This window comes from Lissotriton helveticus, chromosome 11 (genome assembly GCF_964261635.1).
Source record: "Lissotriton helveticus chromosome 11, aLisHel1.1, whole genome shotgun sequence".
NCBI classification, from domain to species: Eukaryota; Metazoa; Chordata; class Amphibia; order Caudata; family Salamandridae; genus Lissotriton; species Lissotriton helveticus.
In genome coordinates this window covers 53,729,097-53,750,060 of record NC_136072.1, presented here as the reverse complement: position 1 = coordinate 53,750,060, position 20,964 = coordinate 53,729,097, and the positions used below count along the sequence as shown (strand labels likewise).

Below are 20,964 nucleotides of genomic sequence, written 5' to 3'. Positions count from 1 at the left end.
CGGGAGGATCGCCAGCTCCGCATGGCGGTGGCAATCAGCCCGACATTTCCTCCCGCCAGCATGTAAATTCCCCCGCCATATTACTATGGGTGACCCCAGCGGACGGAAAGACCGTCCGCCGGTTTTTCACCCGGTCGATGAGTCGACCGGCAGAAAAGCTGGTAATATGGTGGCGTTGTCTGGTAGACACCGCCATCCATATTTTGCGGCCTTCTACATAGGGGGGGTGCACAATGGAGGGTACCATAGCATTTCATGTACAACGTGGCAGGCCACCCACTGTGCCTGTCACGTTGTGCATTGAAAAGCAAAACTTACATTTTTGGTATTGCGGCGGGCGGTGCTTTCAGCATCGCCCGCCGCAATGTAAGAAATGCGGGAATGCGCCCGCCAGTGTGGCAGGCGCATCCTAATGGCATGTGCGGGGCCACCGCATACATGCTAATGACCCCCATAGTATTGTTGTTTTTCACCTCACAAAATCCGCAGTTTGTGCATTACAAATTCTGCGAGGATGATACAGATTTGAAACTTTGAGCCCTAAGTCTCTGCATAGTTGAACAATATATTTTATCCTTTGGATCAAGTGAATGCATGACGTTTGGACTGGAGGGGAGTAAGGGAGTGAATTGTCTTAAAGGGGTTATGGGTGCGAACAATTCTGTCATTACACATTCATAGCATTTTACGCCTAATTACGCATCTGCTGCACTTACAATTTACAACCATCTCCTGCAAAATTTGCAGATTTTAACAAACAGTGTTTTGCTAGTAACAATGCTTCACATTCCATACAAAGTTTCTCCAGAAACATTATAAAGGTTGATTAGTTACCTTGCACCTACTGTTTGTTGTGTGCTGGCATTAAAGAGGAGATAATTCTGAAAAGGTGCTATTAATATCCCCACAACATATTTACATGTAGTTTAATCAGGGTGGAAAGGACGATTGCTTATCTGTCATAAAGTGCTTTGTTTCACTACTCATGGAAATGTATGTGTGTGGCATAATGTTCAAAGAAGCAGGACTCTCAAAGGTTCAGGCAAATGTTGGAATAATTCCAATAAATTTTTAATCCTATTTAGACCCACTTTGGAAGTGACTACTGGCCCAATAAGAAATTTAAGATTTAATCTGGTTGTTTTCTTCCTAAAACAACCCCTGTCTAAAGCAGTATGTGTATAGCAGGTGGAGTCTCTGGTTGAAATACCTCGGGAATGAGGAATAACCAGGGGAAATTGGACAGTTACTATGTTACCATGCTGCTATTCCCCAAATTGTACTTGAATAGGTTGATATCTACACTCTTTTGTACATTTGCATATTTAGGAGATGCTTTGTACCCTTTTTCGCCTGGTAATTAATTTTAATATTTTTTTATTTGAAATAGAATTTTGGGTTTTATATAACATAAGAATTGGTAGCTATCTGATGTTTATGCACTTACTAGGATATTGTTTGTAATCTCATCCCTTATGCCGCAAACTTTAAACTGCCTTTGTAGCCAAATTGTTTATGTGTTGCTGTGGTAAATTTTATGATGGCACGTGTAGTGAGTCTTGTTATGTTTTGTTATTTATAATATTATGCACGTGAACTTTTGTGGACCTCCTTGGAGTTCAAAATCTTGAATAAAATATTGAATTGACAGGACTTCCTATTCCTGCCAGTAATATCTCATTCCCCGAAAGACCCTCAGGTCCCACCCATAATACCTTGTAACGCTGCTCCCCGTCAGCGTTAGTAAGGCTTCTGGAATGTGTAACTCCAGGGGCCAGAGTTATTGGCTACAGTTTGAGGCTAAATGAAGCTCTTAATCGTTTTTGTAGAACATTTCTAAGTGAGACACCTTCCTAATAAATATGTAATGTTATATACTGTTGTGTAGGACAGTGTTTGCTGCAAAGATGTCTTTCCAAAGCTCTGATATTATAAACACAGAGCAAACCCAGAAATAAAAACTCACTTCAAAACATAGCTAAGAGGTGCAGGATAAAAAAAACTGCACTTTTTGCAGGAATGAGATTTATATACTGAGTGTAACACTGCAGACGTTGAAAAGAATTTGTTTGACTTTGATTTTTTTATGCACAATATTTTGAACATGATCTGGAGAATGTGAATAGTTCTCTTACCTAAGAAATCTTCGGTCTATTCACAAAGTTGAATATACACGTGTAGATTTGCTCATGTGTAAATTTACTACTGCACCTAGTAGCAACATAACGCTCCTTTACTGTCACCATTTACAAATGTAAATGTGTTACTAGCTGCATATTTACATATCTCCACCCCTCAAAGCTGAGGGTGGATCTTGCTAGAACAGTATTCACAAATATACATTTACTACAAGTAACATTCCACATTTAGGTTAGAGGTCTCAGCCACAAGGGCTGTGATATCCTTATGGTAAAGTATCGGGAAAAATAAAAAAGTGTAATAATTTAAAAAGATCAAATTAAAACGAAAATTAACTTAAAATAATGATTATTAACTAAGGACTAAATACATAAAATGTTGCAGGACATTACCTCATCAAGCTATGGTTTTAATAAATAAATATATTCAATAAATTCATAATTTTTGTTTTCAATAATTGTAAAAAATACCCTCACTATCAATGATATATTGAATTTCTATTTACTAAATTTCATTAAAATAGTTTTTTTTAATTAACTTTGTTAATAAAAAAACTTCATTTTATTTATATTAAACAAACGTTATATATGAATGTATTTAATGTAAAAATAATTTTAAATGAAAGATTACTTTTAACACACATACACACACACACACACGATTTAAATTTAGATTTTAACTCCCTGCCTACATAATTTTCTATAGAGTTGTGTTGTAGTACCTACGAATGGCCATGTGCTACTGGACTGACTCCAATGCTGGGAAGGAGTATATTTACTGCTGTTTTGAGTCCTTTTTGGGTGTATTAATTTTAGAGTGCAGTTTGTGAACAGCAATAGGCTGACTCTTTTGTCAGTGGATGTTTGTATTTGCATGTCCCTTTCTAAACCCTTCCCTAAGGTCCTCTGTATGATTCCCTTATCCCCTCCTATTCCGTAGTAAATATACTTCATTTTTCGGCCACTCTCCCAGGTCTTAACCACATTTGTACTAAAATATATTCCAACGTGTTCAGAAATGTCCACATATGTGGCGGTGGCCTCCGCATAGCAAAGATGGGGGTGAAGTTCTCTGCACATTGGTTTGTAAAAAATATTTTGCAGTGAATAAATTGTTTAATTGCAATACTACTGAAAGTACTACAACGTGCAGTGTGTCAATAAGTCCATATGTGTTTTTTAGTGCAGCAGCCTCCATCTTGGATAATTGTGTGCTAATGACTCAGTAGCTTGACAACAATGGGATGAATTTACAAAATATTTCTTTTAGACGTGTATAGCACCAAAAACATTAAGCTTAAAATTTTAGTTCCAAAATAAAGAATTATGTAACGGATCCAATCGATAATTCTGAAATAAAACACCAAAATATTCAGCATGATTCACAAAGAAAGTAGAGCTAAATGCAAGTGCAAATGTAGACTTACTACTTTTTGGGATTCTCGAACATTCACAATAGAATGCATGGCAAGCTGCATCAGGTGCGAGTTTCCATGCAAACTTCTTGGAAGATAAAATGACATTCCAATCGGGATCTCATTCCAGAAATGTGAAGTCCTCAATGGTGGACTACTTTGCAAAGCAGGAATAGGATATTCTGTGCAAATGCACATTTTCTTTCTCAGCTGGCAAACTATTGTTCAGCATCAAAAAATGCCTTTCCCAAATCTTCAACAAATCTATACATGATACGTTCCACTTCCCAGCCTGTAAACCAATATAAATCAGGCTTTGGCTGGGTTAAAAATCCTACTATACACATTTGTGGACATTCACATACTTCCAAGCTAACTAAGTTTTTGAACACCCATTTTTGTACTGCTTGAGTTGGATTTATGAGTGCAGGAAACTCCAAACACATGGCAGAGATCTCTGCTCCGGCAAATTGATTTACACCTGTCAGAAATCCCTTTGTGTGTTCCTGTCAGATGTAAAAGAGGAAAATTTGGTCCCAAACGTATGTTTGTTACAAAACATTTCATTGGGAATATGGCCCAAAGTTTTTATTTATAATTTCCAAGCCTATATTTTATTATGAATTATGAACTCCTTTATTTAGTATTTAACAACAGGTTTTGTTTAAAAAAAATGCTTATTCACTCAGTTGTGAATTCAATTATTGATGTGAAAAATTTGATTAAATTACCACTCGATTAAATATTAATTGACATTTCATTTAGCAACCAATGAATGAATTAACTTTGTGAATCTAATGTGTATTCAAATAAATTATGAATCAATTACAAATCAGTTGTAATAAACCAGAGAAATGCTCCCTGTACCCTACCCGTTTTCTTTTAAATGTAGCAAATCAGCATTATCCATTTGCTGTTCTCCACAAAATACATATTGATGCCACCATCTTTACAAGAAGGATCATAATTCAGTTTCATGTGCAGCACTATTTGACAATATTTTAAAATGTAGAACTTTAATCTCCAAGAAGCTTTTTCTTGGTAGCGGTGCATGCTTATGTCAAAATGAGAGATTTACTCCATTTTATTTGCTTCATTTCATGAATTTTATAAAAAAAAACAGTCTGTTTTGGTAATTGAATTTACATTATATTCCCTATGTGTTTTGAGATGTAATCCTTAATGAGTGGAAATTATTTCAAATAATCCCAGTAACATAATTGTAAACTGACAAATCATTTTATAGCTTATTCTACATTTTTGTGCAATGAATACACTCTCAACATTTATCATATAACAGCAATTCTTGTTCCATTTGCTAGCGCAAATTGTTCTTATTTACCCAATCTTAATACTATAAAATAAAGTAGAGTAAAAAATAAACAAGAAATAGAATTCTGATATCATGTCTTTTATAACTTTTTGATAGTTTAGTTTTCAAATTCAAATTGTGTTTGTTCAATATGTCTTAATTTGCATCCTGTATGTTTGTGAAGATGTGGGTTTCCATCAGATTTCAGCTGTCACAGCCTTTTATATCATCATGTGCTTTGAGGAGATTTTGCCATTTCCATCTTTCCCATTTAAAAGCGGAACTCTAGTGTATGTTTGCATAGTGTTCTGGGTAATGTAGGACTGCAGGAAGTTCATGTTCTTGCTTTAGTTCCTTTCTATGTGGTTTATATGTCAAATGTTTTGGCATTTTGCATAAACATGTCAAAGTATCAATATTTGAAAAGACATCAACATTTGTGGTTTTACAGACTGAAGACATTTCTGCAATTCATTTAAACTCAAATCAAAGATACCACTGAATTGATCAATACATTGACAGAGGTCAAAATAGTGATTAAGATTAGAATCGTTAATCACTCTTGAAGTTACAAATTGATATGGTTCGATTACACATACTGAGAGTTTGCGAACCACTGAAGGTATGCTTATGGAACTTGTAGAAATTGACAGCCCACATTTCCTTAAATTATCATTATTATCATCGATTGAATTTACCAATTATTTCAGTTTTGATAAAAAGACAAATCTACCCACAATATGTACAACAGTGAGCAGTAATTCGCATATATGTATGTGAACTACCTTGAAATACTTATATCCATCTAGGAAATCAAAGATAAAACAATGATCATTTTATACAGATGATTTGTTAAAAATATGGAAGACATCCATGAATAATTATCAGTTTTGTCTGATTTTGTTTTTAAAGAAACCTATCACTCAATTAACTTAATTATTACAATTGGAAAACCACATGTACCTTTCTTGGATTCTACAATGTGGCCATGTAATCATCAAATGTGCAAATTTATACCAAAGACATAGCGAGAAACACATTGCCCTTAGCCAGAATCCATCACCCATCGTCATTAATGAAACTGTCTCGGGTGAACATTTAAGTAAAATATGTGAAAATTAAATGTTGAAATTTAAAAAATGTGGATCTAGTTTATCAATTATACAAGAATGACAGGAAAGAATATCTACTGTAACCTGAAAACAAGCATTGCAGCAGGATACAAATCAAATGAAGAATGTTTTAATTGAGTTTTTCTTTCAAAGCCCAAACATTGCACATCTGATAAGCCATTGAAAAGAATTGCAGAATACTAGACACCAATCTGCATGAAACAACAGCAGTTGTAAAGAACAAACAGTTATTTGTGCATATAAGAAACTCTAATTTGTGTACTATGTTATTAAAAGCAGCTATAAGACAAAGATCGCTGCCAACATTCACAACAAAATGCTTAATCTGTGTAAACTGTAGTGGCATATTTAAATTTTCTCAGGCATTTCATCCTCTTACATGACAGCATATTCCAAATAACACCTATGCAACTTGGAACCCATAACATATCATTCATCAAAAATCTACATTGGCAAACCTGCAGGAAAATAAATGTAAAATATGTAAATCCTCCACATAGAATAAAAACGAAATCGAACTTGGGTAAGCATCGGCAGGAAAATAACTATCAAATATGCCAGGTGAGATATCACATACGTGAAAAAATCACTGAGCATAGGAAAACCTTGAACAAACACTTCACCAATCAGAAGTATTCTGGAAGGAATGACTAAACTCCGTGGATCCGGCCAGCCTAAAAAATAAATAAAAGTTATTGTGATTTTTGTAAAGGAGCATGGATTAAAACTAGAATGAAGAACATGATGAATTAAATAAGCATTAACAAACAACCAAAATAATTTATGAAAGAAGGAAGTAATATTGGTTTATATATAGAAAAATCATTCTCTTCCAATTGATTGCAACCATCATAACACAGTCAAATAAAAGAAGCCAGTATTAGCTCACATTACAAAAACAATTCATCACCCACATTACACCAAACCCAGAACAATCCCACCAACTGGAAATCAAAACTACTGAAACCTTAATTCTGACATTTGTGAAGGAATAGAAAGAAAAAAATATATATTTTTTTTAAATCTTTGCACTCAATAAATCGTAGGTAATTCTTGTTTATCCAGAACACTTATAAATATATATATGTTACAATCGTGCATGTGAAATACAAAACACTTATGTATTAACCACATTGAAAAGACATGAAGCAGGAACATGAACTCCTGTTCTGCTACATTACACAGAACAATATTTGGTTATTCAACAGAAAAGAAGGAAACACTGAAGTTTCAATAAACATTGATGTAAAAGACCCTTATAACTCAAATTTGGAGGGAAACGGTGTTTCCACAACTATAAGTTATGTAAATTAATGAATATAGTATGCATAAATAGAGTTTGAATTTGAAAACCAAAACATTTTAGAGAAATAAATGTAAAATATTGGAAAAAGCAAAACAGATATAATACTAGAATTCAATGTATTCAACATTATTTTATGTTATCAACTGTTTGTAAATAAGAACAATCTGCCACATGCATCAACAGAAGGAATTGCAATTCCTAAATAGCGATTTTTAAGGAATAGCTATTTAGGAATCGCAAAAGCCTATGCATGTAGGAATCTCTATACAAATAGCGAGTCCTACACATTCCTTAAGTGCTACTTGCTAGTCGCAATTAAGGAATGCTATCCCATTCATTCCTATGGGCCTCCAGGCCCAGAGGAATGAATTGGAGATTGCATGAGCAATGTGCGAGTACCAGTAGGTGCTCGGAAATTGCTCATGCAATTTCAAGGGTACAAGTGTCAAAATGATACCCTGTTGCACCCCTGAAATTGATCTGTGCACATATGTTGCACACACACATGCCCTAAGGGCACGTGTGTGTGCAACATGAAACTTTGAAAAATGCACAAAAGTGCATTTTTCAAAGTTTTTGCAAATTACCATGAAGTTCAACTTTATGGTAATTTGCTACTCCTATTAGCGAAATCACAATTTTTTTTTTAACTTTCATGCATTGCATTTAAGGAATCTCAATTTGGGATTCCTTAAATTGAATTGCAATTTAAGGAATCACAATTGAATCGCAATTTAAGGAATCGCAATTTAGAGATTCCTTAAATTGCGATTTTTGCATTTGGGATGATGCATCCCAAATGCAAAATACCGGTCACAAAGGGCAGATTCGGAGAATCTGCCCATTTGCGACTGGTTTTTACTTTGACGCATGTGCCAAAGTATTTGTTAGCAGTTATAACAGCGATTGTTGCTGTATGATAAAAGCTGAGAGTAGGTTAATGATAAAAATTTAAAATACTTTATAATTTTTTTTGTTTTCTCCCAGATTTGTTTCAGCAAATACCTGCAGAAACAAAATCATATCCATGATGAAGGGTCTCGACCCAAAACGTGTTGAAAATATATTGTAAAAGTAATTACCAAAATAAACTGATTCTAACTGAATAATGTTTGACAGAAACCAAATACAAATTAGGTAAATCTCCTTTTTTAACGTAAGTGTGCCCCGTCACCAAGAAAAGGCTTCTTAGATATTGAAATGCAGATTGAAGAGGGCGCTCGCTCTGAAAGGTAAGCGCTGCGATTTCCACAGACAAACGGGCACATTCTTTAAAATACCTAAGACGCTGCTCAATAACGCTGCTTAATAGTCGCGTCTTTATTTTTGTTTCGAATAATTTCTTTTTCGGCTTTTGCCGTCTTAATTGCGCCGTACTATTGCGGGGAATCATTTCCTTTTCGGCTTTTGCCGTTTTAAATTGCATCGTATGATTGTGGGGAAACGGGGCTTGCTAGGACATTGCTTGCACCATAATCGGAAGGCTCACCGCTGTTACAGCGGCTCTTTAGTTGCGCTGCTGGACGAGGGGACATCTTGGTAGAGGCAGTGGTAGCGCCGGCTGCGGCAGACATCTTGGTCAGCAGGCTAGCTGCTGCCTGACGCCACAGGCTCACAGGAGCCCATTTAAACCTGGCCATGCAAGCGCGCAGCGTTCGCGCGCAGCGGGCGCGCCGTGGGCACGCCAGAGGCTCGCCCATCCGTGACCAGACGGGACCCGGGGCCAGGACTCCTGGCCGGCGTGTTACCTACGCTAGAGCGGAGCTATAGCTATTAAACTGTGGTAAGTTACCTCTGGAGGAGGGGAGCGCAGCCTTACTCCGACAGGAAAGTTTATGGAGGGTCCTAGATAATGGGCCTGGAGGTCATCAAACGCACCAAGTAGAGGTCATGCATTATGGCTTGTTAAACACCCGCTCTCTCCAAAAACACAACGCTGAGGTGTACTCTTTATTGGAGGACCGGGAGTTTGACGTGTTAGGAGTCACAGAGACGTGGTTAGAGGATACCTCGCTACCAGATCTCGTGGCGGCATTGCCGGCTAATTTCTCGGTTCTATGTTGTAATAGAACAGGCGAGAAGAAAGGCGGAGGAGTAGCCTTATTTTTTAAAGATCGGATGCGAGGAGAAACAATCCTGGCAGAAAATCTGGGAGGGACGGAGGTGCTTGGAGTCAAACTGAGGCGAGGGATGGACTGCTTGATAGTCTTGGTGGTGTATCGCCCTCCATGGGGTAAGCCAGAGTTCCCAGATTTATTCGTGAACCTCGTGCAGGATTTACGTTCAAGATATGACTCAGCCCCAAGGAAGGGCAGGCAAGCCAGATTGATGAAGCTTTATCAACGTTAGGGTTAGTCCAACAAGTAAAAAGTCCAACACATGTGAAAGGCCACATGTTGGACCTGGTGTGGACGACACTTCCGGTACAAGGGTCGCCGAGTGTGACGCCTTGTGTCTGGTCGGACCACTACCTCGTGAAAGGAGACCTCCTGATGATCACACAAAAAAAGAAACCCGTAGAGGGGCAGAGGGTGGTGAGGAAATGGAAAAATGTCAATGGAGATAGAATGGTGGCATATCTCCTAGCGAATCCACCCTTGAACCCGGGTGATAAGAATCCGGACGTCCTCCTTAATGATCTGGACGCTAGACTTCGAAAGGCGGCTGACTATGTAGCGCCAGCACGAAGGGTCAATTTAGTGAATAGAGGCTCTGGATCTCCCTGGTACAACGACTCCCTTAGGGAGAAGAAGAGCGTTCTGCGCAGGACGGAAAGAGCTTGGCGCAGAGCCTATGATATCAAGGCGAGAAGTCTCTACTTAATGGAACTTGCGACCTATAAGCGTGCTCTAATAGCCAGGAAGGCTGAGTTTTATGAAGAAAGAATCATTACAGCTACAGACCCACAGAAAGAAATCTTTAGGGTACTAAATGAACTCAGGAAAACGAAAGAACAGAGGCCGGAGTTCACTTGGAAGGATTGCCAGAGATTTCAGGATTTCTTCACCGGTAAAATAACTGATCTACTTTCTGAGATCGCTGGTACTCCCTTACATGACTGCCCCCCACAGATCAACCTGGTCAAGAAGTGGGTGGACAGCCCTTTAGACACCCTACCCTTGATCACGAAGGAGGGACTGTCTCAGCTCATAGGACGAGTCAAATCTGGATCCCAGACTGATCCTTGTCCTCCGGAAATATTCAAACTGGCGTTGCCAGGAATGGAGGAGGAGGTTTTAACACTCTTGAATTGATCCTTAGCATCAGGAAAGGTTCCGTTGGCCTTCAAGGAAGCACGCCTAGTTCCTCTGCCAAAAAAACCAGGGGCAGATGTGAAATGCATGAAAAATTTTAGACCCATATCTCAGATCCCTTTTTTGGCCAAAGTGCTGGAGCAGCAGGTACTCCCCTGCCTCTCGGATCATCTGGAAAGGAATAGCCTGCTGGAACAGAATCAATCGGGTTTCCGTGTGAATCATAGCACGGAATTGGTCATGCTATCTATTTTAGATGAGCTTAGGAGCAGGGCGGACAGGAAGATGCCTGGCGCCCTGGTGTTGCTAGACCTCTCCGCGGCGTTTGACACCGTGTGTCATAAACAACTACTGTCGCGGTTGAGAGATTCGGGCATCCAGGGCACAGCTCTCACCTAGTTTGCCTCCTTTTTGTCAGAAAGGACGCAAAGAGTGCAGCTGGGTGAATTAGTCTCCACAGCAATGCCAACATCGTGTGGAGTGCCGCAGGGGTCAGCCCTGTCGCCGCTGCTATTCAACATATATTTACAACCATTGATTGCCCTCCTCAACCAAATGGACTGTCAGGTATACAACTACGCTGATGACACCCAAATCCTCATCCAAATGGATGAGGTCCCGGGGGTGTCTACAAGATTGCAAAACATCCTTAAGCACATAACTAATTGGATGTCGCTGAACTCTAAAAATTAACCCTGACAAGACAGAGGTTTTACCTATCACTTTAGCGGGCAGCCCTTGGCATGATGGGTTTTGGCCCTTAGAACTTGGTCCACCCCCAGTACCTGCGGTGACGGTTAAAAGTCTAGGCATTCACGTGGATGATAAGCTATCCATGCGGAAGCAAGTCAGCATGGTGGTCGGAACCTGTGTTGGACTATTACGTCAACTCAGGAAAGTCGCACCACTATTGTCATTTTCAACCTTGAGACAGGCGGTTTCCGCAATGATACTATCAAGGCTGGATTATGGCAACTCGCTTTATATAGGACTGCCCCAAAAACTTCTTAACAAACTCCAAGTGGTAATGAACGACGCCGCTAGGCTCATTTTCAAGAAACCCAGGAATTCGCACGCGTCCCCACTCTTGCGCGAGCTACATTGGCTGCCGGTGAGACAGAGGGTGCTCTTTAAAGGGCTATGTATTGCTCACAAGTCACTCTATGGCAAGGCCCCAGGATATATCAAGACCCGTCTAACCCCATATATACCGGGTAGGGCACTAAGATCTGCCGATGCCTCTCGTCTCACCCAACCACGCGCCAGACTAGCCACGGTGGGTGGTCGTGCGATTTCAAACACTCTCCCTGCAGCGTGGAACAATCTGCCGATTGATCTGCGCAGGGAGTCCAATCTGATGGCCTTCCGGAAGAAGCTGAAAACTGCCCTATGCCAGGAAGCCTGGGTGGGGTTATAAGGCCGGTTGTACCAATCTAGGAATCTGTCTGTTTGTGCTTACCTAGGAATTTTGCGGTGCTACTTGGACAAGCGCTTAGAGACCCCAGGGTATAACGCGCTATATAAATCGAATAAAATAAATAAATAAATAAATAAATGCTAAATAGTGAACAATCTGAGGGGCCACAAACTGTATGGAAAGGTTGTACTAATAATAATATAGGGATGGACGTGACTTGCGTAATTTGCTGTTGCATTGTTATGCAAAATGACAGGAAAAACATGCAAAATTACAGAGAATTAAAGGGCCGATTAGTATTACGATGGCAGTGAGACTGTCACGACAGCACGTCGGTGGCGGTCTCGCTGCAATCCTAAGCAAGTTTCCTGCCTGCCATATTACAATGACAGGCGATTTGTTGGTGGTCGGAAATACCAACCGCCACGCATCTGACGGGCTCCTTGAGCCGGGCAGTGCGTTGGAGGGAGTCGTATTCCTTACAATGGTGGCGGTGCCTGCCAGACACAGCCGTAGGGATTACAATGTCCCTTCCCGCCAAGCTTTTATGAAAAGGCAGGTGGAAAGGGCCTTTGGGGGCCCATAGCTGGCCACCCTGGCCCCAAGCTGTTGGTTGGGAAGGCTACATATCCCACCATCATGTGGCAGGCACACATGTAGTGCAGGGTTATGTATGTAATGTATCCTATTTTTGCATTGCAGCGTGTGCTGCAGCCAGCAGGACCCGCCGCAATGCAAAATATAGGTATTGCGACCGCTGTGGTGGCAGTTGCATTGTAATGCTTCGGCCGGGACCGCTGACAGCCTGTCGGGTGGTCCCGTTTACAATAGAGTGGCGGGCAGACTAAAATCCGCCTGCCATCTACTCAGCCCCTATGTGAAGAGAGTAATCTGCTTTTAGCCCTATTTTCATAGCACAGAAAGCACCTTTGCATTCAAAATGGACCTGAGGATGCATTTTGCACCAAGGAATAGTGTTAAATCTAACAGAATAGGAACAGCAGCCGCTCGCGTTCCATTCCTGTGCTAGGCATTTTTACCCCTAATTACGCTAAATTATGCAAGCCGACGTAATCGCATAACTTTTTGTAATTTCGACTCACAAAAGTAACGTGAAATTGCCTACATTATTATGGAATTACTCTGATTACGCCAGTGTAATTAAAATTTCACCCAAGCCTAGTGAAATTTGCACCGAATGATTGGAGTTTACATGTATACAATTAAGCATTTTAAAATGTCCTAGTGCAAATTTAACAATGCAATATGATTGTACTTAGTGTTTTCCATTTTAACCATTTATTTTCTAGTATTATACGTTTTAGTTTTACATCTTTACTTCTGCCACTGAATGTGCAGCCACACCTTGCCTTTAATCTCATAAAATGATATATAATTTTTCTTTTCTTACTGTATTTTTTGCCTTCTTTTCTTACTGTATTTTTTGCCTTTCACTTCAATTAGTCACTTCAGTTAGTAGTCTTTGTCACAAATGTGGTCCTTCATCTGCTGTATAATTCTAGTTGCACTTGTTCAGATAGATTAGCTAAGATCCCAGCTCTAATTTAGTTGTAATGTAAATTAAACTTTAAAAATTACAAAAGACACACACTTCTGTCTTTCATAAGCTGATTTCTATTGTCTTCTGTGTGTGTGCCTGAGTGTTTGCAGTTGGTCTACATTCACTCCTGGTGCAATCGTCATTCAGACTATGGGGCCCTCTCAGTATTTCTTCTATTTCTAATTTTTTTTTTTTTTTTTTAATGCAGGTGTACTTCTTGCGCCCGCAAAAAAAACAGCTTGTGGAGGGAACCCTTGGGTGGCGGTGATCATGTCCTGGTTTCTGTCCCAGGTAAGTTCAACAGGTTTAAAGTTTCACTCCTGACATGCCAACCATAGGCTTACTAAACATTGAATTCAATAAGACACTGTGTTACACTGCAGTAACGTTGCTGCAGTTTTCAGATAGGCTGTCAGAACTATATCTAATGATTAAATCAGCCATACAGTGAATGATGTGACGTATGTCTCAAGTCCCATCAGAAATCATCAAGCAAAGGCCTATTGTTTGTGACTGTTAGTATTGCAGGACTAGGGGAAGAGAACTTGTTCATTAGATTACAGATTTCATTGATTGTACCTATACATTTGTTGATTTATCTTTCAATGTTTCAAACTCAAATCTTTTTGCTGTCCACTGTTTAACCCCTTGCGAGCCTAGGCAGCACCAACGTGTCACCTCTCCCTCCAGGGGGGTCTTGTTAGTGAACTTTAATTCAGTTACTAAGGGCCGTAGTGCAAAAAGATGTGAATCTCTGCACCTTTTTCCCTACTTTACAAAGTAAGGCATACGTCTATCCACGTAGCAGAAAATGTGCGTATGTCAATCTAGGTAATTTGTGAAATTTGATAGAAAACCATTCTTCTTTAACACAGAAAATATAGTTCACCCCCCCCAACTCTTAACAATATAAATGCACTTTCCAATGCTTTCTGCATCAGGTTTAGGATTGAGGTTTGGAAAAACACTCCAAATGGTTGTGAAAACCCACAAAGTCGCGACTCTGCAGATGCCAACCACAACTGCGTAGATCACTCTCACAAGCACTCACTAGGAGTCAGTTATGACTGTGGGACATTTTTTAGACATAGGAGTGTTCTTGCCTGTGTGAGTGACATTTCTATTTAAGCAAACATTTGCTGCTGCTATGTTTGCATGCAAAATACAGCAGTGATCTCACAGTGGTTCACCCTACACATGTTTTGAAAATTGAGCCTATATGTCTGATGCTCTTAAAAGCTGTAGCTGCTGTAAGAATACACTGTAACTAGAAGCAGAGGTCCAAAAAAGAAGGCATTCCACTGCAGCAGAGTCCACCGACAACAGATAAGAGCCTGGAACCAGCAAGTCAGTGTAGATTCCAGACCATCAGGGGCAGCCATCTTGTGAGCACACTGTAACCGTGTAGATAACAATGCTTGTAAGCAGTCACATTTTTTAATGCTCAAATATACTAAATAATACCCGATATAACATTCTGTTCTTTGTCAATTGAGAATATATTCCCTTTCAAGGTGATTTGTGAGACATGTTTGTGTTTTTAAACTAAAGGGAACCTATAAAACAAATAATGTTGTTCATTGCTATTAATGTTTTAACATATGTCCTATTTATCATTCAAATCTTCTTTTTATATATAATAATACTTAAGACCTTACACAAGCATGTGTCCAGAACCAAACATGTATAACAGGCTGGCATTATATGATCTGTGTCTCTCTTTGTTTTTTTTTTATTTGGGCTCAGGAGGAAGAGTGGGTCCTCCTCTGTGGAAAAGGCATCACTAAATGATGTTAAGCCAATAGTGTCTCTGGAAATAATTTTTAATCAGCAGTACACACAGTGCCAAAGAAAAAAACAGATGGAGCTATAGCAGACTAACATGAGGAGTCAATATGTACCTGTGTATGAGTGTATATAAATATTAATATCTATGTTTCTATGTATTTCTTGTGAGAGAGTGGATTATTATTTGGGGTGGAAAAGAGTCCACCATAAGTAATAATTAGGGGTGGGCGTAACTCGCAGAATTTGACTCTGCGGAATTCCGTGGAGTAACCAAAAGACTTAACGAGATTCTGCGAAAGTCTGCCAATGAGCGGAAAAAGGCTTGTTACGCTGTGATTTTGCACCGAGATTGCGCTCCACGATCTAAAATCAGTGCAAACAGCACCACTCAGAGCGCCAGAGGGTACAACTACTCAAGTTGATTTTGCTCCTGCTCAGGTACATTTTCTACTCAAGAAGGAGCCTTCAGGCAGCAAACGGTCACGACCGTACGCGTTAGAAAAATCTTACCGAATATCCTCCTACCGAACAAAAATCAGGTTAGCGGACACAAAATCTTGCTTGCACTTACCAACTTACCATTTTGGCACTCACAGTAGAAAATAATCCACCAAGTGATGATTGACAGAATTTGACCAGAACTCTGCATTACAAAGGTAATGCTGAGCTGCTAAAATGTCACCATTTCTGCCAGCGTAACAGAATATTTCACCCACCCCTAGAAATAATGTCACTATCATGTTAGATCAGTAATTTAAACTTGAGCTTAACCCCTGGTAGCTATGGCGCAGACCATACAGGCTTAATTTAAGAAAATCTGTAAAGCATTTAGAAGGACCAACACAGTTAAAAAGTCAAAAACACAACACAATAAAAATCCTACTCTAATTTAATAATATAAATTATAATTTGAAAGCATCAAAAAATCTGATAAAGGGAGCCAAAGATATTCATTTTTAAATATTTAAATAAAAATAGCACCAAAACACATTAAGTACGAATGTTGGCCAAATGGTTACAGAAGACCACAACCGAGGTGCGAGTTGAGGCCTACCATAATGGAGTCAGTGTTGGCTCAATCAACCAGGTTTCGACCTGGTGGAAAATTTACCTTTGGACTTAGTCTTGAAAATTGAAGTCAAAGTCCTTTATCAGGGGAAGGCAGCAGTATGAATCAGAGAAGGGCTCCTGGATTTCAGGTAGACGAGGTCCCGGTGAAATCGTTGGTAAAAGCTGGAAGGCTCTTACCGGAAAAATCCTAAATTTGCATTCAGGGAAGTCCTCTCACATGTTGGATACTTTTGGCACCTTTGTGCTGTCAAGTTTTATTCATCGGACACAGTCACTTTTTTGGGGCGGCGTGATCCTGCTCAATTGGATTTTCTAAGGCAGAAAAGCTCAGAGTGGGAGAACCCTAAATCTTCTGCCTGGCGACAATGCAGCATGGTTGAATCGACTTGGCAGGTTTGTCCTGGTCCTGCAAAAGTCTTTGGAGCCAAAAGTTTCCAAGTCCCAGGTTTTCCGGATGTTAGGAGGAGTGCACTTTGGCACAACCAAAGGTAACAGGGCCACATGAATTACATTTCGGGGCCAAGACTCGCTCAAGCAGAAGCCACCAGCAGGGTTCAGGGCAGATCCAGTTGGAACTTGTCAGTGGACTGGTCAGGAAATGGTTTTTGCAGCTTGTTGTGGTCCTGAAGGTTAATAGGTCAGCCAACTGGCCCTTGGAAACTATTTGTCAGTCCTGGGTACAAGTGGGAGCAAGTCCAACCCTTCACGTCCCCTCACAGCTCACGCACAGCAGGTGCAGTGCTTCTTCTGATCTTCCTCAGCTCCAGAGTGTTCTGAGGAAAGTGCCAGGGGATGTCACTTTTATGCTCGGTACTAGCTTGTGGTTTGGGGTTTCTCCTGGCTCCTCCTCAACCAATGGGGTAGAAGTTCCTAGGGATAACCCTACCCAATCTTCAGCATTTTCTGTGTGCCCTTCTGCAAACAATCACACAGTGCCCCTCTATGCCTACATTAAAGATGGTGAAACCCTACTCCCTTCTTACAGAGCCTGTGTGCCCAACCCAGAGGTGTTTTCAGAGAAACTAGCAACCCCTCCTCTGTGGTCACTTCAAACCTGTTCTAGGGGCACCTCCTTCCCCACTGGGATTGGAGTCAGCTTGACTGGGACAACAAAGAAAAGGACCTGTTTAGATGTAAGGTCACTGTCAAAATCATCATCATGCCTTAGGAACAGAAAAATCTCCCCACACACGGCCGTTGTCTCTGCTTAAAGGCTTGTGCAACCAGAGGGCTGAGGGGTGCATTTAGAGGCTAATGCAAATTAGCACCCAGAAGCTCTATTTAGGCAGGGGAAAAGTAACTTTATGAAATAACTTTTTCATGAATATTTATTAAAAACTAAAATTCACCAGTGAACTGAGTTTTAATAAGTATTACAAAGAGTCCACGAATTAACTTTATAGGTGTATCCTAGCCAAAGATAGCATTATTTCATTTAATAGTGCGTCTCAAAGTGTCTCTACGGAACAACAACAGCCTTGCTACAGTGAAAATATCTTTCTGTTTCTTCCCCTACAAGCACTGTCTCCTCCCGCAGGCTTTGCTAAATAGCACCAGTCCTGTTTTCCTTGTTACTTTTGCAGTATTCTGTGCTTTGTCTTTAGACCTGGTGATGATGCACAGTGGTGCGGGCCAGGAGTAGTGCAGCTGAGTCATGGTCCCCATTTGATCCCACCATGGTATTGCACAAGCTGTGCCATTGATACCAGTTGAGTGGCAATTCAAAGGGTGCCCCGTGTCCACCTCCATCTTGAGTCAGTGAGTCTGGTCACATTGGATTTCATTCCCATAGAGGCTAAATGAGTGAACAACCTCATCCCTGGTCATGAGCTGGACACCAGATCACCTCATATTTTTACACACTATTCCAAGATACTTGGGTCTGGGGGATTCCACACTCTGCAGATGAAGAGAGACCCAAATTCAAATCTGATTTTAGATTACCCCCCCCCCCCTTCCTGCCATGGACCAATATCAAAATATGTCCAGTTAATCTGGCCACTAAGGCAATAAAGCATATGCCCTATAAACTGAGATACAACTGGACCATGATAGTTGCCATTTCGCATTGGGGCAACGGTGGAAACTGTCCAACGTCTGATACTGCATTTCCTTGAACCTCAGGCCACGTACTCTGCAAAGCACTTGGTCACCATGTGCTGAGGGCCTAGATGCACTATCGCAAGAACCTAACTAAATAAAACTATTAAAAAATAAAGAGATACACAAGCATTTAGCTTGTCCCAGAAAAAAATGTTTCGTTTGTTGCATTTTTTATACAGAGCGAATTCAGTCCAAGCGCACTGGGGCACTTTATCTGAACACCAGTGAAATTACATAGGTTCAGATAAAAAAATTAAAAAATTGACATGGATAATTTAAGTGCCTGATTTAGATCTTGGCAGATGGGATACTCCGTCATAAATGTGACAATATCCCGTCCACCGTATTGATATCCCATTCACCGTATCCGTCACATTGGTAAAGTCGTATTCCATCCACCAAGATCTAAATCAAGCCCGGAGGGATTTGCCTAGTACCCCAAGATGTTGAGCCGATGCCGAGACTCGAACCTGGTTCCCAAATTCCAAAGTTGGCAGCTCTGGTTGTAATGCCATAACCGGGTTCCCTAGTTCCAAAGTCGGCAGCTCTGGTTGTAATGCCACAACCTGGTTCCCTAGATCCAAAGTCGGAAGCTCTGGCTGTAATGTCGCAACCTGGTTCCATAGTTCGAAGATGTCGGCAGCTCTAGCTGTAATGCCACAATCTGATTCCCAAGTTCCAAAGTCGGCAACTCTGGCCATTACATCACATCCTCTCCTCCATTAGCCCAGTGTGTTGCTTTGCTCATGTTGGCAGGCAATATGAGCAAAACAACCCACAGTGAGTCTAATTATGAGAGAAACAGGATTACAACAGTGAAACGAGGCTGGGGGACTTATGTTGTGTTAATATGAACTGCAGGATAAACCATAACGTGTTAATTGCACATCCCGCTCTCCTTTTGTTGGGCTGTGTTTGGAAAACTGCCTGCTGACATTTATTTGTCTGGTAGAATGTGTTACTCCACTGAGAAAATCACTAGTTCAATGTAATTAGAGAAAACAAAAACAGCATTTTCCATGGAAAGGATGCTTTAACAGTAACTACAAAGGAGCTATTTCTTCTCTATTATGTGTTTATGCGTTCTCCTTAGAAAGGGAAACAGCCATTATAACGCGGCTCTTTCCTCGCATATACTTAACCACTCATGCGTTACAATGCGTACACAGTTACGACGCACAGCCTTTACAACGTGGCTCCTTCCTCGCATATACTTAACCACTCATGCATTACAATCGTACACAGTTACGACGCACAGCCTTTACAACGCGGCTCTTTCCTCGCATATACTTAACCACTCATGCGTTACAATGCGTACACAGTTACGACGCACAGCCTTTATAACGCGGCTCTTTCCTCGCATATACTTAACCACTCATGCATTACAATCGTACACAGTTACGACGCACAGCCTTTACAACGCGGCTCTTTCCTCGCATATACTTAACCACTCATGCATTACAATGCGTACACAGTTACGACGCACAGCCTTTATAACGCGGCTCTTTCCTCGCATATACTTAACCACTCATGCATTACAATGCGTACACAGTTACGACGCACAGCCTTTACAACGTGGCTCCTTCCTCGCATATACTTAACCACTCATGCATTACAATGCGTACACAGTTACGACGCACAGCCTTTACAACGTGGCTCCTTCCTCGCATATACTTAACCACTCATGCATTACAATGCGTACACAGTTACGACGCACAGCCTTTATAACGCGGCTCTTTCCTCGCATATACTTAACCACTCATGCGTTACAATGCGTACACAGTTATGACGCACAGCCTTTACAACGTGGCTCTTTCCTCACATATTCTTAACCCCTCATGCGTTACAATGCGTACACAGTTACGGCGCACAGCCTTTACAACGTGGCTCCTTCCTCGCATATACTTAACCACTCATGCATTACAATGCGTACACAGTTACGACGCACAGCCTTTACAACGCGGCTCTTTCCTCGCATATACTTAACCACTCATGCATTGCAATGCGTGCACAGTTACGACGCACAGCCTTTACAACGTGGCTCCTTCCTCGCATATACTTAACCACTCATGCGTTACAATGCGTACACAGTTACGATGCACAGCCTTTAAAACGCGTCTCTTTCCTCGCATATACTTAACCACTCATGCATTGCAATGCGTACACAGTTAAGACGCACAGCCTTTACAACACGGCTTTTTCCTCGCATATACTTAACCACTCATGCATTACAATGCGTACACAGTTATGACGCACAGCCTACACAACACGACTCTTTCCTCGCATATACTTAACCACTCATGTGTTACAATGCGTATACAGTTACGACGCACAGCCTTTACAACGTGGCTCTGTCCTCACATATACTAAAACATTCATGCGTTACAATGCGTACACAGTTACGACGCACAGCCTTTACAACGCGGCTCTTTCCTCACATATTCTTAACCCCTCATGCGTTACAAT

At 40.7% G+C, this 20,964-nt stretch overlaps 1 protein-coding gene across 1 annotated transcript in view; it reads left to right on the top strand.

Moving 5' to 3' along the window:
- The window catches only part of LOC144790700 (solute carrier family 12 member 9-like), a 525,473-nt gene that overhangs the window by 361,502 nt on the left and 143,007 nt on the right, over nucleotides 1–20,964 (top strand). The window contains exon 8 of the mRNA XM_078665423.1: nucleotides 13,745–13,827. Coding sequence (XP_078521549.1) covers nucleotides 13,745–13,827 — 83 coding nt within the window. The remainder of the gene's footprint in view (nucleotides 1–13,744; nucleotides 13,828–20,964) is intronic.